At 42.1% G+C, this 16,508-nt stretch overlaps 1 protein-coding gene across 2 annotated transcripts in view; it reads left to right on the top strand.

Annotated features, from left to right (window-relative positions):
- The first annotated feature begins 1,089 nt into the window (after positions 1-1,089).
- The window catches only part of A2ML1 (alpha-2-macroglobulin like 1), a 45,831-nt gene continuing 30,412 nt past the window's right edge, over positions 1,090-16,508 (top strand). For both annotated transcript variants that reach the window (XM_014793987.2, XM_014793986.2), the window contains exons 1-13: positions 1,090-1,227; positions 1,704-1,887; positions 2,267-2,429; positions 2,998-3,050; positions 7,727-7,747; positions 8,552-8,711; positions 9,201-9,285; positions 10,291-10,417; positions 10,864-10,978; positions 11,313-11,422; positions 12,452-12,619; positions 13,895-14,122; positions 16,242-16,302. In XM_014793987.2, the coding sequence (XP_014649473.2) occupies positions 1,100-1,227; positions 1,704-1,887; positions 2,267-2,429; positions 2,998-3,050; positions 7,727-7,747; positions 8,552-8,711; positions 9,201-9,285; positions 10,291-10,417; positions 10,864-10,978; positions 11,313-11,422; positions 12,452-12,619; positions 13,895-14,122; positions 16,242-16,302 (1,603 nt within the window). In that variant the 5' untranslated portion in view covers positions 1,090-1,099. The remainder of the gene's footprint in view (positions 1,228-1,703; positions 1,888-2,266; positions 2,430-2,997; positions 3,051-7,726; positions 7,748-8,551; positions 8,712-9,200; positions 9,286-10,290; positions 10,418-10,863; positions 10,979-11,312; positions 11,423-12,451; positions 12,620-13,894; positions 14,123-16,241; positions 16,303-16,508) is intronic.

Raw genomic sequence — 16,508 nt, 5'->3', positions numbered from 1 at the left:
TTGGCCCTGAAAACCCTATGAATAGCAGTGGAGCATTGTTTGATATAGTGCTGGAAGATGAGAGGACGGTGCACAAAGACCAGGCAGGGTTCTGTTCTGCTGTACACAGGGTCACTAGAAGTCGGAATCAACTCCACGGCACTAACAACAAATAGTAAATATATAAGCCAGTAACATATTTATTATTATTGTAAGTATTATCTACTGTACATAATTGTATGTGCTACACTTTTATATGACTGGCAGTGCAGTAGGTTTGTTTACACCAGCTTTGCTACAAAGATGTAAGTAATGCATTATTCTACAATGTTATGATGGCTACAACGTCACAAGGCAATAGGAATTTTTCAGCTCCATTATAATCTAATGGGACCACTGTAGTGTATGTGGTCTGTCGTTGACAAAAACATTGTTATTTTTTTATAACAATGACTGTATTTTAGGCGGCTTTCAAGTCTTGCCATTATAAAGAATGCTGTGAAGAAACTCAATGTAGACACATTTTTTGCATACTTGCATGCTCTTTTTCCATTAAGATACATTTCCCAAGTAAGAGTTGCTGAGTCAAAGAATATGCAAATCTGAAAGGCTTTTGATGTGTATTGTGAAATTGCCCTCAGAACGGCTGTCTAATTATATTTTCTCTAGGAGTGTATATATCCTTATTTCCATACAGTCACAACAATACTGAGTGGTATTAATTTTTTAAAATTCCCAGTTAGATGGAAGTATACTGCTTTTCTATTGATACTGCTTCCATACCTGTATCCCCAAATATGTGTTAATAAAATAATAAAATGAGAGGGGAAAAAAAAGACTAAATGGGAATGGGAATTTGGAATGAATTCAGAACAAAAGGGAGGAGTCCAAAACCTGTCCTGAGAGCTTTACCACTGTGAATACTCAGCCCTGGTTTTTCTCCTCAAACGGGTATTATGGACTGGCTGAGCAAGTATGAATGTTTTTGGGGAAAAGTAAATTTGAGGAAGTGAAGAGAAGCCCTACCCCGGTCTACCACATTAGCCTGAGGCCCCAAAAGGTGATTGGCTAGAGCGTCAGCCATGGCTCCACACCCTCGCTGGGGAGGCGGTTGATATATATGCTACAGCAGGAGAGCAGACCTCTAGTTCCTGTTCCTGAGGAGTCTGTCCCACCCACAGAGATGTGGGCTCAACTCCTTCTAGGAATATTGGCCCTATCGCCAGCCATTGCAGAAGAACTCCTCCCGTAAGTGCTGGGTTTCAGATTTGATTTAGGGCAGACAGCTTCTGTGTCTATCTTTCTCAAGCAGATATACGGATGAGAGAAGATAATCTTCGATTTCTTTTAATTTCCTTCCCATCTTTTCCCTTCTTTGGTTCCATTTCTCCTTTACCCAGAGAGAAAAGCTGAGGCACCAAGAGGAAGCTTTTTAAAAAGATAATATTAAAATGTAGTAGATTCCTTGTGCCCTGTTCTCTGTAACGGAACTAATTTCCTCCTTGGTACCCCAGGCACACGTTCTCAATGATGGCCTCCTCATGGTGGGAAGTTTAAGGCTGTGCATTGAGTAATTTGTTATTGTCTGCTTCTACCTTATAGAAAATAAGGTTCATACAGGCAGGGGTTTGGTCTGTTTAATTCACTGGTATATGCTGAGTGCTTAATTTTTCATTTAGTGGATGAATCATTACTGCCCTGAAATCCTTTTTCTTCCTTAATAGAAACTACCTGGTGACATTACCTGCCATGCTTAACTTTCCCTCTACTCAGAAGGTTTGTTTGGATCTGAGCCCTGGGTACTATAATGTAAAATTCACTATTACTCTGGAGACCAAGGACAGGACCCAGAAGCTGCTAGAACACTCTGGATTGAAGAAGAGGCACTTACATTGCATGTCCTTTTTGGTAAGCACAGACTTCACCCTGACTCATCCCTAACTTTCCTGTTCTCCTCCCTAGGCACTCACCATAATCCAACTTTAAGTATGATTTCTGCCGTCTTCCTTTGCCACAGCCTTTAAACCTATCTCCCCTAAACTTAACATCAGTTCCTGACCATAACTCACCCACAATTTCCTTGCCCTTGGATTTCTTCTTTTAGTTCCTGACCTTCACTTCTTATACTCTTGTTTCTGTTCTTCCTGGCAACTTGTTTTATGGCTCTACTCGGCCACCCCTGTCTAACTCAGTTCATTCCTTTCACTCTCCCACTCTGGGGTTGAGACCAGTTGATTCTGTTCCCCCAGTCTCCTACTCCTCCCCAGAGCTCCCCTCTCTTGGCCAGGTACCCCCTCCTGCTGGTGGCACAGAAGAAGTAGCCACAATCCGGGTGTCAGGAACTGGAAAAAACATCAGGTTTGAGGAGAAGAAAAAAGTTCTAATTCAGAGGCAGTGGAATGGCATTTTTATACAAACTGACAAACCTATCTACAACCCAGGGCAGCGAGGTAAGAGGCACACACACGGGATTAGACAAAAGACTAGGGAAACAGCCACACACATTCATAAAAGGGGCTTTGTGGTTTGGTGGTGGGCCTACGGAACCAAGAGGGCAGAAGAGAGGATGGTCTGGAGGGATGAAGCGTTATGGCTGTTGAATACATGCTGTGTTACACAAGCAAAAGAAGAGTGGGTGGAGTTGCTACTGTGTGTGCGTATGTAAAACAAAAGCACAAATTTCTCCTGGAATGGAATTTGGCAAGTGTAATTGGATTAGTGGGTCTGACAGCAAGCTGCTTGTATGAATAAGAAAGCATCAAGGGAATTTGGCTCCAGCTCCTGCATTTGTATTTGTTCCTTCTCCCTTAGAGGCGCATTCCATTCTGAGGTTTCAAAGTCAGGAACCGTGAAGAGAAACTGTTTTGGGGCTTTCTCTCTCTTTCAGACTAGGTTTTTTTTTTTAAAAAAAGTAAAACCTGATGGGCTTTTGCTGACTCAGAAGTATGTGTAGGTGGAAGAAAGAAAAATTCTGAGAGGGGGAAATCCTCTTGGCTAATGATGCTTGTTCCCTTCTAGTGCATTTCCGCATTGTCACCCTGAACAGCAACTTTATTCCAGTGAATGACAAGGTGAGAATGTGGCTGGGAGGAGGGAAAGGGAAAGGAGCAGGGCCCACAGAGAGAGAATGGGGGAAAGAGAAAAGATTCTTCCCAAGGGTGTGACGAGGTGAGGCCCTCTGGGGTGCAGAATGCACGTGGGACTTGAAGTACTAGCCTCATGATGTACACGTCTGAATCCTCTTAGCCCCTGTCTGCCTGAAAACAAGCAGAGGTGTCTAGTTCTCAGCTTTGATAGCTCCACGTCAATGAGGTTAACATTCCTGAGAGATGGTTACATTCCCTGTCATTTTAAAAGAGTTTTTGCAAACTTCAAGATTTTCTCTCCAGGAATGACAAGTGGCTTTGCAGTTCAAACATTAAGAAATAATTCAGGAGAATATTTAACAAAAGAAAGAATATCCACCCCCCACCGTCTTTTTTTTTTACCACGAGGCAAGGCAATTTATAAAATAGACAATTCTCTAAGGCAACATTTAAAAATACTTGCCAAAGGTATAATATGTGGTAACATCTGGCGAATCCTTAAATTCTCCTTGAACAGCTCAATCCCTAGAATTATAAGACATAAAAGGTTTGATCTCGATTTAGGCTTGCATACTTCTGAAATACTTACCTCTCAGACACCCTCGCTGCCTTCTTTCTCCTTCAGTCACAGCCCACGTATTCAAGTGAAAGTTTTAAAGATAATCATAGGAAAAGCATTATTTTAATTTCCATCCCCGTGTTCTCAGAGATTCTGTTTCCTTTCCCCATGTACAGAGAAGCTATGAGCTGATTATTGATCGGTAGCCTCCTCCACCACTACAGGCATACCTCGTGTTAATTGCACTTCGCTTTATTGTGCTGAGCAGATATTGAATTTTTTTACAAAACCCTCCACCAGCAAAAAGATGACCACTCACTGAAGGCTCAGATGATGGTTAGCATTTTTTAGCAATAAAGTATTTTTTTTTTTTTTTTTTTTTTTAAAGGTTTTATTTATTTATTTTTCCCCCCAAAGCCCCAGTAGATAGTTGTGTGTCATAGCTGCACATCCTTCTAGTTGCTGTATGCGGGACGCGGCCTCAGCATGGCCGGAGAAGCAGCGCGTCGGTGCGAGCCCGGGATCCGAACCCGGGTCGCCAGCAGTGGAGCGCGCTCACTTAACCACCAAGCCACGGGGCCTAAAGTATTTTTTAATTAAGGTGTGTACATTTTTTTACAGACATAACGCTATCGCACACTTAGACTACAGTACAGTGCAAACATAACTTTTATATGCACTGGGAAACCAAAAAATGTACGCAACTTGCTTTGTTGCAATATTCGCTTTATTATAGTGGTCTGGAAGCAAACTCACAGCATCTCTGATGTAGGCCTGTACTTTGTTTCCCAATGTAGAATTCTTTTTAGTTTCTCCTTCCTATCACCTGTATCTTTATTTTTTTTTTTTTATTTTTTATTTTATTTTATTTATTTTTTTCCCCCAAAGCCCCAGTAGATAGTTGTATGTCATAGTTGCACATCCTTCTAGTTGCTGTATGTGGGACGCAGCCTCAGCATGGCCAGAGAAGCGGTGCGTTGGTGCGCGCCCGGGATCCGAACCCAGGCCGCCGGCAGCGGAGCGCGCGCACTTAAGTGCTCAGCCACGGGGCTGGCCCACCTGTATCTTTATTAGTTTAGTAGTTTGAGTACTTATTTCTTAACAGACTGTTGATTCCACAGCTGAAAAAAGGAAATGCCGGGGTGCAAGTGAGGCCACAGCCACTTACGAGTTGTCTTAGACGCCACTGCCCCCTAGAGGTTGATCTCATTAACTACCCCTGTTAGGTTATCTTGCCTCTGCTCAAATTATGCCGGATTACTGCGAGGTGCTCCATAGCTATGCTCTACCTTGGTTGTAAAATTACTCCTTCCTCCCCACTCCCTTTCTCTAGCTAGCTCCTCCCTCTAAGTGCCAATTTCAAACACTGAAAATTTGAAATGCTGAATTTGAAACTCCAACTTGAAACACTAAATTAACAAAAGGAATTTTACCAAGAACCTGAGGGAAAAACCTTATGAGTTTACAGAACACAATATTTTATCCTCAAGCAAGTAAAGTATACCTGAGACTAAGTGACCCTGTCTAGTTTTGTTGCTACACCCATTTATTCAGAAACCTCGCAGCTTCGGGTTGGAGATGCTGTCTTCCTAGTAGAACACCTGTTTCCTTCCAGAGCCTGTTTCTGGCTCCCTGGTGTCCTCCCTGATTCTTGACTCCCTGTGTGAGAAAAGTACTTTGTTTTCTTTCTTTTTATTTTATTTTATTTTTATTTTTATTTATTTTTTCCCCCAAAGCCTCAGTAGATAGTTGTATGTCATAGCTGCACATCCTTCTAGTTGCTGTACGTGGGACGCTGCCTCAGCATGGCCGGAGAAGCGGTGCAACGGTGCACGCCCCGGTCGGAACCCCAGGCTGCCAGGAGCGGAGCGCGAGCACTTAACTGCTAAGCCACGGGCCGGCCCCAGTACTTTGTTTTCTGAGGAAGTATTCTTTCTCTGGAATTTATAGCAATCCATAGTAATCCCAGCGATACTTGCCTTCTTATTGTCTAGATAGCCCCAGGTTTATGGAAGTTCTATTTTGCCTTGATCCTTCTCTCTCATTGTTTGGCTTTTGTGAACAACTGCCGTTATCCTTGATCTCAAGGCTGATATTTGTATTTAGTGACGCTCTGCTTCTTCACCGGTTGGCATCACACGGTATTTGGCTCAAGAATCAAAGGCGAGCACCATCTTGATTTCATTCTCTCTCCCCGCCTAGTGAGACCCAAACTTTTACCCTCTCTGAGACCCCGTGTCTAAAATTCCAGCATTCAATCTCATTTAGCTGCAAGTCCTTTTAAGAGTATGAAATTCTAATTGGAACACCCTGAATCCAATAAAAGTACTGTCTCTAATCAAGTTTTTAATTATATTCACATCTAGACATTCAATTATCTACTTCCTTGGCCATGATTTTGTAAAATTCTAACTATTACAGTTTAAAAAAATCAAAACATCTCGGACAAACAGAAACAACATAGTAAAAAGATAATTCTCTCATAGAAAGATTGTCTTGGGCAGTCATTTTGTTTTCAACTTTTTATTATTAGAATTTTCAAACATAACACCAAGATGCAACATTTGTTTCATTTTGCTGTATTCGTTTTAATCTATAATTTTTTTTCTGAATCATTTAAAAGTAAGTTGCAGACATCATAATATGTTACTCCTAAATACTTTAGCATGCATCTTCTAAAAATAGTATCTTAATCATATCATTATCACACCTAAGAAAATTACCAATAATTATTTAATATCATTTAATACCCTTTTTTCCAAATGACTTGGACGGGTTTTTTTAACACTAGGATCCAATCAAATTCATGCATTGCATTTGATTGTTATATACTTTAAAATTTTCTTAATCTAAAATAATCCCCCTTATTTTTTCATTATATTGACTTTTATTTTTTGAGAGAGAGAAAGATCAGGCTAGATGACTTATAGAGTGTCCCTCATTCTGGAATATGACATTGACTTTTGAGAAAGCCTAGTTGTCTTATAGAATAGTGGACATCTTTTATTTGTCTATTTCCCTATTGTGTTGTCTAACTGGTTCCCCTATCTTCTGGAATTAAGTTTGAGGTCTTAATTAGATTTAAGCTAAACATTTTTGGCAAAAAAATTATTAAATAATGCTGTGAACCTCAAATGTATCTCTTCTGGAGGCACGTAATGTTATGTTGCCCATTATTAGTAATGATGAATTTGCTTACTTGGTTAAGGAGGTGACAGCCTAATTTCTCCAGTGTAGAAGTATATCTTTTTTCCTTTGAAATTAACAAATAACTTTGGGGTGACGCTTTGACACCTAGGACAATGACCTGTTTCCTCCAACTTAATGGTTTTAGCATCCATTTTCTTGAGGAAACTATACATGATCCTTTGATAGAAGTCTTTTATTGATTTTATTTTATTTTTTTGTGAGGAAGATCTGCCCTGAGCTAACATCTGCCATCCTCCTCTTTTTTTGCTGAGGAAGACTGGGACCTGGGCTAACATCCATGCCCATCTTCCTCCACTTTATATGGGACACTGCCACAGCATGGCTCAACAAGCAGTGCGTCGGTGAGCGCCCGGTGTTCCGAACCAGCGAACCCCGGGCCGTTGCAGCGGAGTGCACGCACTTAACTGCTTGCGCCACCGGGCCGGCCCTGATAGAAGTCTTTTAAACAAACTTTTTTTTAGACATTGTTTTGCAATGTTTCAAAGTAAGGTTGCTGTCCAGTGGCATTCAGATAGCAGGAGAGAAGGAGATAGTTGGCTCCCAAGAAGAGATTTAAACACTGGGGAGGTTTAAATACTCCAGATGCTGACACTTTCTTTTAGGGCACATTGTGGAGGAGCTCAGAGTACTGTGGGAGGCTGAAGGGACTGAGGCTCCATTTCTTCAAATTTTTTGGAGACTGATAATTCCTTTGAGGAAATCTCTTCTCTCCCCTCCCCCAGCCAGCAAGCCTCTGCCCCATTGTTACTCTTATCAGGGCACATAAGAGCCCTTTAGAAAGGAAGGAGTGGGCAACAGAGAAAGAGAGTTCTTGATGAACTTCTTGGTTTCAGCAAGCCTATACTCGTCGCTTATTCTGCTGTAACCCACGTTATCTGGTTTTCCTTTTCAGTACTCCGTGGTGGAACTGCAGGTAAGCAGAAGTTTCTTTTTCTTTTCTGTCAGTTGTGGAGAAGGAGGAATGAGAGTTCAGTGCTAAACCCTGATGCCAGAAGCAACTCCGAGATCTTGGCCCAGAGCCCGAGACTCTGCCCCAACACTGAGTACCCACAATTCCACCTGAACCTCTGCCCAACAACCTCTCAGTCCCAAACCTCTGTAGAGGACACCAACCTCTGCTGCGGCTAACTCTCCCAGTCTGATTCCTGTAGCTTCTCTGTGCCATGCCAGCTCAACTAGGCTTGGTTCTGGACTCCTCTTAGTCTTTGGTAGCGGCTGTTCTTACTCAGTAGAAAACACTCAACAGCTGAATATGATATGACTACCTGTGAGAAGTCTTAAGAAGGAAAGGGACTAGAAGGACAAATTCCCCACAGCATCCCCTACATTTTTCTGTTAAATTACCTATCTTTCAAGCATCTTACAATTAATCCCCTCAGCATTGTCCCTTAATAGGGACCAAGAATAGAGTAAACACTTCTGGTTAAAGACATCCTAAAGCCCACTTTCTGAAACTGGTGATAATACCTTCAAGGACTCAGTCTGATCATTTGAATCCACAAGAACTCTTTTCTTTCCAAATGGGGGCTGGACCTCTAGGAACATTTATCTCATTCAGTAATGAAGAAAATTATAAACAACACAGGGAGCTGTTCTGCCTGGACACAGACTATGGTGGGTCATGAACAATGGGTGGGATTCTTTACCTGCTTTTTGCAGTGCAGAGTGAGAATCAAACAGGTAGGCACATCATGAGGTTTCTTTTTAATGGACACAGGATCCAAATAGCAACAGGATTGCACAGTGGCTGGAAGTGGTGCCCGAGCAAGGCATTGTAGACCTATCCTTCCAACTGGCACCAGAGGCAACGCGGGGCACCTATACAGTGGCAGTGGCTGAGGGCAAGACCTTTGGCACCTTCAGTGTGGAAGAATATGGTAGGTGGGAGAATTAGCATGTCAAAATGTTAGAGATAATCTTATCTCAAAATCAGCAAAGATAAAGTAAAATATACTATGGGGAGGGATTGTTTATTCATTTTGAGTCAGTGGTAAACCAGGTAATAACTTTAGGAGTTTTACCTTAACAATGCCCCCTTAATTTAATTAATTTGATTATCACTTTTCTTTCTTTCTTTTTTTTTTTTTTGGTGAGGAAGATTGGCCCTAAGCTAACATCTGTTGCCAATCTTCCTCCATTTTGTATAAGGGTCGCCACCACAGTATGGCTTGACGAGTGGTGTGTAGGTCCACACCTGGGATCCAAACCTGTGAACCCTGGGCCACCAAAGCAGAGCGCGTGAACTTAACCACTATGCCACTGGTCTGGCCACATGATTATCACTGTTTTTATATCTGTCTGTTCACAATCTATGTGGTCAAGTCCTTTTCCTATTCCTTTTCCATTTCTCTTTCCACTCTCTCCAGTGCTGCCGAAGTTTAAGTTGGAGGTGGTGGAACCCAAGCAGTTGTCAACGGTGGATAAATCTTTCTTAGTAAAAATATGTTGTAGGTGAGAATAAAGCTCTGGATTTGGTGGTGATTAAAACTATGTTGAGAGATGTGATGAAGGAGTGTTATGGGGAGAGGGATTATGGATGCAGTGGTTAAAACTTGGGATATTTTATGTACTCCAGTCATGATTTCTCCAAGAACACATTTTCTTTCTTTTTTTTTTTTTGTGAGGAAGATCAGCTCTGAGTTCACATCCATGCCAATCCTCCTCTTTTTGCTGAGGAAGACTGGCCCTGGGCTAACATCTGTGCCCGTCTTCCTCCACTTTATATGGGACGCCGCCACAGCATGGCTTGACAAGCGGTGTGTGGGTGTGCGCCCGGGATCGCAACCTGGGCCTCCAGCAGCAGCGCGCCTGCAGTTAACCGCTACGCTACGGGGCCGGCTACGCCACGGGGCCAGCCCCCAAGAACACATTTTCTTTTTATTATTATTATTATTATTATGATTTTCTTTTTCCCTTTTTCTCCCCAAAGCCCCAGTAGATAGTTGTATGTCACAGTTGCACATCCTTCTAGTTGCTGTATGTTGGATGCCCCGTCAGCATGGCTGGAGAAGCGGTGCCTCGGTGCGCACCTGGGATCCGAACCTGAGCCTCCAGTAGCAGAGCGCGTGCACTTAACCGCTAAGCCATGGGGCTGGCCCCAAGAACACATTTTCTAATTGTGTTTCTGCTCTTACTTTCCACTGCTCACTCAGTTGGCATTATTGATTTAGTGTCTACTTTGTGCAGAATTCAATATTGAATCCCATGGAGAAACTAGGAGTAAGAAAAAAGAAAGACACTGTTTCTGTCCTTTGGATGGTACTTATTGTGTACTGGCAATACTCTAGGGCTTTGAGTAAAGTAGGGAAGTGAATAAGAGCTGGAGAAGGGTAGGATTGCCAGAGTACTTTCAGAGGCTGAAGTATGGGAAAGAAGGAAAAGGAGTGTTTTGGGGGAGAAGGATTGGATCTCAAGTGAAATTTCCCAACTCTGACTCCTCATGCCTTTCTGCGTTAGGTACACCTATGGAAAGCCCATGCTAGGGGCGGTGCAGGTATCAGTGTGTCAAAAGGCACATACTTACTGGTTTCGAGAGGAAGAAGGGGAACATCTATCTGACAGATGCAGGAACCTCTCTGGACAGGTGAGTAAATGGGATGTAGAAAAGGAACTCGATTCACATGTCCTAAAGAGTAAGTAAGCACTAATATAGAAAAGTGGTAAAAAGCCCAAAGTAGAAAGCATTTCACTTGATTATTACCCCAGTTCCAAAGAACAAAGCAGTCTTCTTTATCCTAAACAGATAACATCTTTTAGACTCTACCGTGGAATCAAGAAATTAAACTAATCCCTTGGGAGATACAATTTTCCTATTCTACAGTTGATTCTTTTCTCCTCATATTTTAGAGCTTCATAATTGTTTCTTGATTGTATATGTGTGAACGTATACTCCATGTTTTAGGAGAGGTTTTCTATCTTAAAGATGGAGAATTAAAGTATGGAGATAAGAAATTATTTCCTTCTACTGTACACTGTGAAATGGAAGTTGAGATTGTTATTCATCCTCTCTCTCTCTGATTGCCTCACTAGACTGACAAAGCGGGATGCTTCTCAGCTTCTGTGGACATGTCCACCTTCAACCTCACTAGTTATAGATACAGCCACAGCATCAATATTGTGGCTACTGTGGTGGAGGAAGGGACAGGTAAGTGGGATACTCCTTGGTTCACTAAGAAAAGAGAAAGAAAAAGGGCTGTCCTAGGGACAGACCTACTTAGAGGATTCAAGACCTACCCACATTAGTGTTTGGGCACTAGTGTTCCTGGTTCACCGTCAAAGGGAAATGCCAGATTCCAATCTGCCATGCACTACCTATTTCCCCAAAAGTTTGGGGAAGCAGAGTTGGTTTGGATCTTTGGCCACAAATATATCCAGCTTCATACTTCCAGTGGCTCCATCCTTTCAGGGAATTTTATGTTAAACGCGAAGATGAGGATATCAGGTATTTAGATCATCATACATCTGTTTTCCCTCTGCAGGAGTGGAGGCCAATACCACTCAGGAGATCTACATTTCTTCAGAAATGGGATCAATGACCTTTGAAGACACCAGTGATTTTTATTACCCCAATTTCCCCTTCAGTGGGAAGGTATGTTGAAACTTGTTTCTTCACAGACAGAAATGCTTAACCATCCACTGTCACCTCCTTCCTGTAGACATATAATAATAGGTAACTTAGCATTGTTCTAAGTACTTTACATGTATTCACTTATTTAATTTTTACAACAATCCTATGAGACTATTATTGGCCCCATTTTACAGATGAGACTGAGGCACATAGAGGTGAAGTGACTTTCCCAAGTTTGTACAGCTAGTAAGTGGTAACTCAGGTAGCCTGCATCCCAAGTACTCTTAACTCCTTACGCTGTGCTGCCCTTAATCTCACATGAGATGTGCCTTGAATATTAATGTGACTTCAGTGCCCTTCCTAATGCCAGGGGCTCATAGTCTAATGTTGCAATCTTGGAATTTTATAGCTGCAAGGTATCTGGAGAAATCATCTAGTCTGGGCTCCTGCATCTAGGCAAGGTTAATGTCAGACTTTCCTGGACAGAAAGCCATTTGCAGCTCCTTAAGCATTTTCTTTAGAGATTTTAAAATGTCCTTTGTTGTTGTCTTCTTTCTGATGTCTAACAATCTACCTCGCTCTCCAGCTTATCTTCTTTTACTTCCCAAACAACCGGTCAATGCAATAATGTTGTACATATTTAGATCCATTTATTTCTTAGTCATCTTTTCTCTAGACCAAGAATAGATCCAGATTTTCTTAGAGCATAAGGATTATATGCTCTTTATATATCTAATTTGGGAGTGGAAGGGGACTCTCTTTAAGAAAACGAAAGCAGAATAATGTCCAGAGCCTCGGAAGCGGCCTGTGCAAATGAAGGCCCTAAGGCTTCATTAGCTTCGTGGCAAATCTGCTTCTGCTCCAGGCTAAGCTACTTCTGTTTGTTTCTCAGTTCCTCTTAGATCCTAGTTTCCAGCCACCGAGTCCCATTTACCTTTTTCTGAGCTCTTTCCTGAAGTGTGCTCTTAGAGTTTCTATCACCTCACTTTACCTCATACTCAAATCTACTCCAAACCTAATTCTAATGTCCTAATGACCTTCACCCCTCAGATAAGAGTCAGGGGCCATGACGGCTCCCTTCTCAAGAATTATTCAGTGTTTCTGGTGATTCATGGCATTAATGGAACCGTCAACCAGACCCTAATTACCGACAGCGATGGCCTCGCTCCCTTCAAGCTGGATACCGTCAACTGGAATGGGACAGACATTTCTCTGGAGGTAAGCAGTGGAGAGGACGAGCTTTCCAGCAAGGAAGTCTTCCCTGAGGGAAAACTTCAAAATTTTTCTATTTCTCGCCCCGACCCCTTTGAAATTCCTTCTCCCTCACTCACCACTCCTGCTCTCCAGTTGATAAAAACTTTTTCTTGGATCCTGTTCGTTTTTAATATCAATCAAATAAATGACTCTTCAAATCAAAATTGCTATTTCTACTAATTCATCTTATAACTTATCCCCATCTCTATCTGATCCTATATTGGAAATCAGAGTAGGGAGGAAAAAATGGTTCAGAGTTGTCTTCTTCTATTTCCCTTTCCTTTCCACCCATTACTCATAAAAATGGCAAAGAAGTGAACTTTAGATTTTAGATAACTTGTAAGGAGGGCTTGTATTGGTTATGAACTACCACACGATGCTGCTTAACAAACAACTATAAAACTTCAATATTATACAACGGGAAGCATTTATTGCCTGTGCATCTAGGGTGGTCAGGGGGGCAGCTCTGCTGGTCTTGGTGGAGCTCCTTATATGTTTGCAGACCAGCTGGCTGTAGGCTGGTGCTCCCTGTCACTCATGCTCCAGCAAGCTGGCCCAGGTATATTCCCATGGCAGTGAGCAGATGCAACAGCAAAAGTGTGAAGGCTTTTCCAAGCCTCTACTTATCTCCCATATGCTAACATCCCATTCCCAACAGCAAGTCACGTGGTGGGCCCACAGTTAGACTAAAAGGGCACTGTAAGATTACCTGCTAAAGGATGTTGATGCAGGGAAGGATGAAGAATTGGAGCCATTAATGCAACCATTTCAGCTATACTCCTTAAGCAAACACATACTATTTGCATTGTTTCTAATTTAACTATTTCTTTACTCTAGGCGTCACTCAATCACTCAGAAATAATCATTTTCAATCTTATTATCCTCTATACCTAGTTTTCTTGTCTCTGAGATATACTTTTTAATTTCTATATAATCTTAGTTATGCTTTTCTATCCCCTAGGTGTCAGTCTGTGAAGATATAGCATCCTCAATTTTCCATCACTTAACAACTATAATTCAGCCGTTATTTCACTCCTACATGTACCAAAATGCTGCTGCATGTAACCACTATTAATGGATTCCTCAAACATCCTTGGCTGGACCTCTAGTGATATATCCACATGCCATTCTTAGGCAGTGAAGATGTGAGACAGATCTAAGTGAAAATCATAACAAGTACATGGGGTTAATACGGGTGGGGGACATGATAAAAGGACTTTTTTTCTCTCTTTTTCTCAGGGCAGGTTCCAAATGGAACCTTTGGAATATAATCCAGGACGGGTGCATCATTACTACCACAATGCCTACCTTCACGTGCAACCCTTCTACAACACAACTCTCAGCTTCCTTGGCATCCGTCGGCTAAGTGGCATCTTGGAATGTGGCCAGCCCCAGGAAGTGCTGGTGGATTATTACATTGATCCAGCTGATGCGAACCCTGACCAGGAAATCACCTTCTCCTACTATGTGAGACTGGGAATTGAGGATTGGTGAAAGTGTGTCAGGAAGGAAAGGGAATGAGGAGAGTGAAACAGAGAGGGTGGATAGACTGTCTAGACAGAGATATAATACAAGCCCCATAGGTAATATCAAAATTTCTAGAAGCCACATTAAAAAAATTAAAAGAAAAGCTGAAACTAATTTTTAAAAATATATTTTATTTAACCTAATATATCCAACATGATCGTTTCAACATGAAATCAATATAAAAATTAATAAAATAGATATTTTACATTCTTTGTTTTAGCTGAGGTTCAACTCTTTGAAACTCAAAGTATGTATTTTATTTTAAAGGAGTTTGGGCCGGCCAGTGGCACAAGCAGTTAAGTGCGCGCACTCTGCTTCGGTGGCCCGGGGTTCGCAGGGTCTGATCCCGGGCGCGCACCGACGCACCGCTTGTCAGGCCATGCTGTGGCAGTGTCCCATATAAAGTGGAGGAAGATGGGCACGGATGTTAGCTCAGGGCCAATCTTCCTCAACAACAACAACAAAAAAAAGGAGGCTTGGCATCAGATGTTAGCTCAGGGCTGATCTTCCTCACAAAAAAATAAATAAATAAAGGAGTGTGGCCCAGCCAGTTTTGAGGGCTCAGTAGCCGCATGTGGTCAGTGGCTACTATATTGTACAGTGTGGGTATAAAAGACAGGGGCAAATGAAGAATAAAGAGATTGTAAGAAGGAGCCCAGGGAAACTGTGTGAGGAAACAGAAGGAATTAACCAAAAAATGTTGCTGGCCAGGGCTGAAAGGGAGCTGAGTGGGTGAATGGGAGGGAAGGTGTGGAGGTGATGGACCTCAGAATAAATTTCATTCTGTGTTTCATTGGTCAATATTTTTAATAGATGATTTAGAGTTAAAATTAACATTGCTAGCAGCCTTGTTGGGGAACTAAAATCACAACTTGTAGCCTGAAGGAAATGTATCGGGATAAGCAGCTTCAGCGGCCACCTTGGTGATAGTGAAGAATTAGCCTCATGTAAACCTCAGGTTGATTGGTCCGGAGTCTCTTTATTCCCTTTATCATCCTCTCAAAGTTTCTGAGAGTCTTTCTCTCCACTGAACCATTCCAGCATCTTCTATCATTCCAGTGTCTTTATCAAGCTAAAACAATCATCCTGATACAACAGAATAAGGTAGGTAGGTGGAAAATAGCAAGTCAGAGTGATAATGCATGGGCCGGCCCGCGGCTTAGCGTTAACTGCGTGCGCTCCACTACTGGCGGCCCGGGTTCGGATCCTGGGCACACACCGACGCACCGCTTCTCCGGACATGCAGAGGCGGCGTCCCACATACAGCAACTAGAAGGATGTGCAGCTATGACATACAACTATCTACTGGGGCTTGGGGGGAAAAAATAAATAAATAAATAAATAAATATAAAAAAATAAGAATGATAATGCAGGCACTGTCTTCAGGACAGAACTGTGGGGAGGCCTAGGAGAAAACTGGAGTTGGGCTGATCCATGTGGAAGGGCCGAGTGTCAGATGGTGGTCTGAGAAACCGACCGTAGAGCCCTTGATTGGAGTATGAGATGACAGCCTGCTTAGAAACAATTTCAATGAATTTGGTTTCAAGTGAGAGTGAACAGGAAGGGAGAGTTATAAAAGGAGATTGTTTCTCCAGAGAGTCAAATATTGGAAGGACTCAAGGCAGTTTAAGGTACACTCATTTTCATTACATTTCTAATTAAGTGATAACAAAAAAAGGTGAGGATGGATTTTAGGCGACTTTATGTTACAAGGATTATAAGAGAATAAAACCTGGACATATTCAAGAAACAGTAGACAGCTATCTAATGTGAAGAATAGTTTCTATTCTGACTCGCCTCGAGGCAATGATGACCTTTATCTCCTCCCATTCACGCCTGTGGTTCTCAGGCAGACCTACCACTGGAGGAAGAGTCATCAGGACTGTTGGCAGTGTCCAACATTTGACAAGTAAAAGATGCTCCATGAAGTATTGACCCAGGCTCTGGAACTGTGAAAGGAGACTCTCCTTATGGAGAGATGCAGGGATGCCCCAGAAGCAGAGTCAAGGCTAAACTCACGTATCTTCTGTGCTGTTCATGATTTTTTTCTCTTCTTTAGTTAACAGGGAAAGGAAGTTTGGAGATGGAGGGCCAGAAACACTTGAACTCTAACAAAAAAGGTAAGTGGTCATGCTTCTCTTGGAAGAGACAAGGATATTTTAAACTTCTGGGAAAACAGTTCTCATAAGTAGAAACAATAAGAACAGAACACTAACAATAGCCATAGACGAATAGGAAAATGAGAAGCGACTTGCACACGAGGCCTGCACCTGGCCCAGTGAGAAGTGCAATCATGTGGTTGGACATCATTGGTAGGTGACTGTGC

Source organism: Ceratotherium simum, chromosome 17 (assembly GCF_057802395.1).
Source record: "Ceratotherium simum simum isolate JZ-2026a chromosome 17, ASM5780239v1, whole genome shotgun sequence".
In the NCBI taxonomy this organism is placed as follows: domain Eukaryota; kingdom Metazoa; phylum Chordata; class Mammalia; order Perissodactyla; family Rhinocerotidae; genus Ceratotherium; species Ceratotherium simum.
This window is presented reverse-complemented; position numbering and strand designations above follow the sequence as displayed.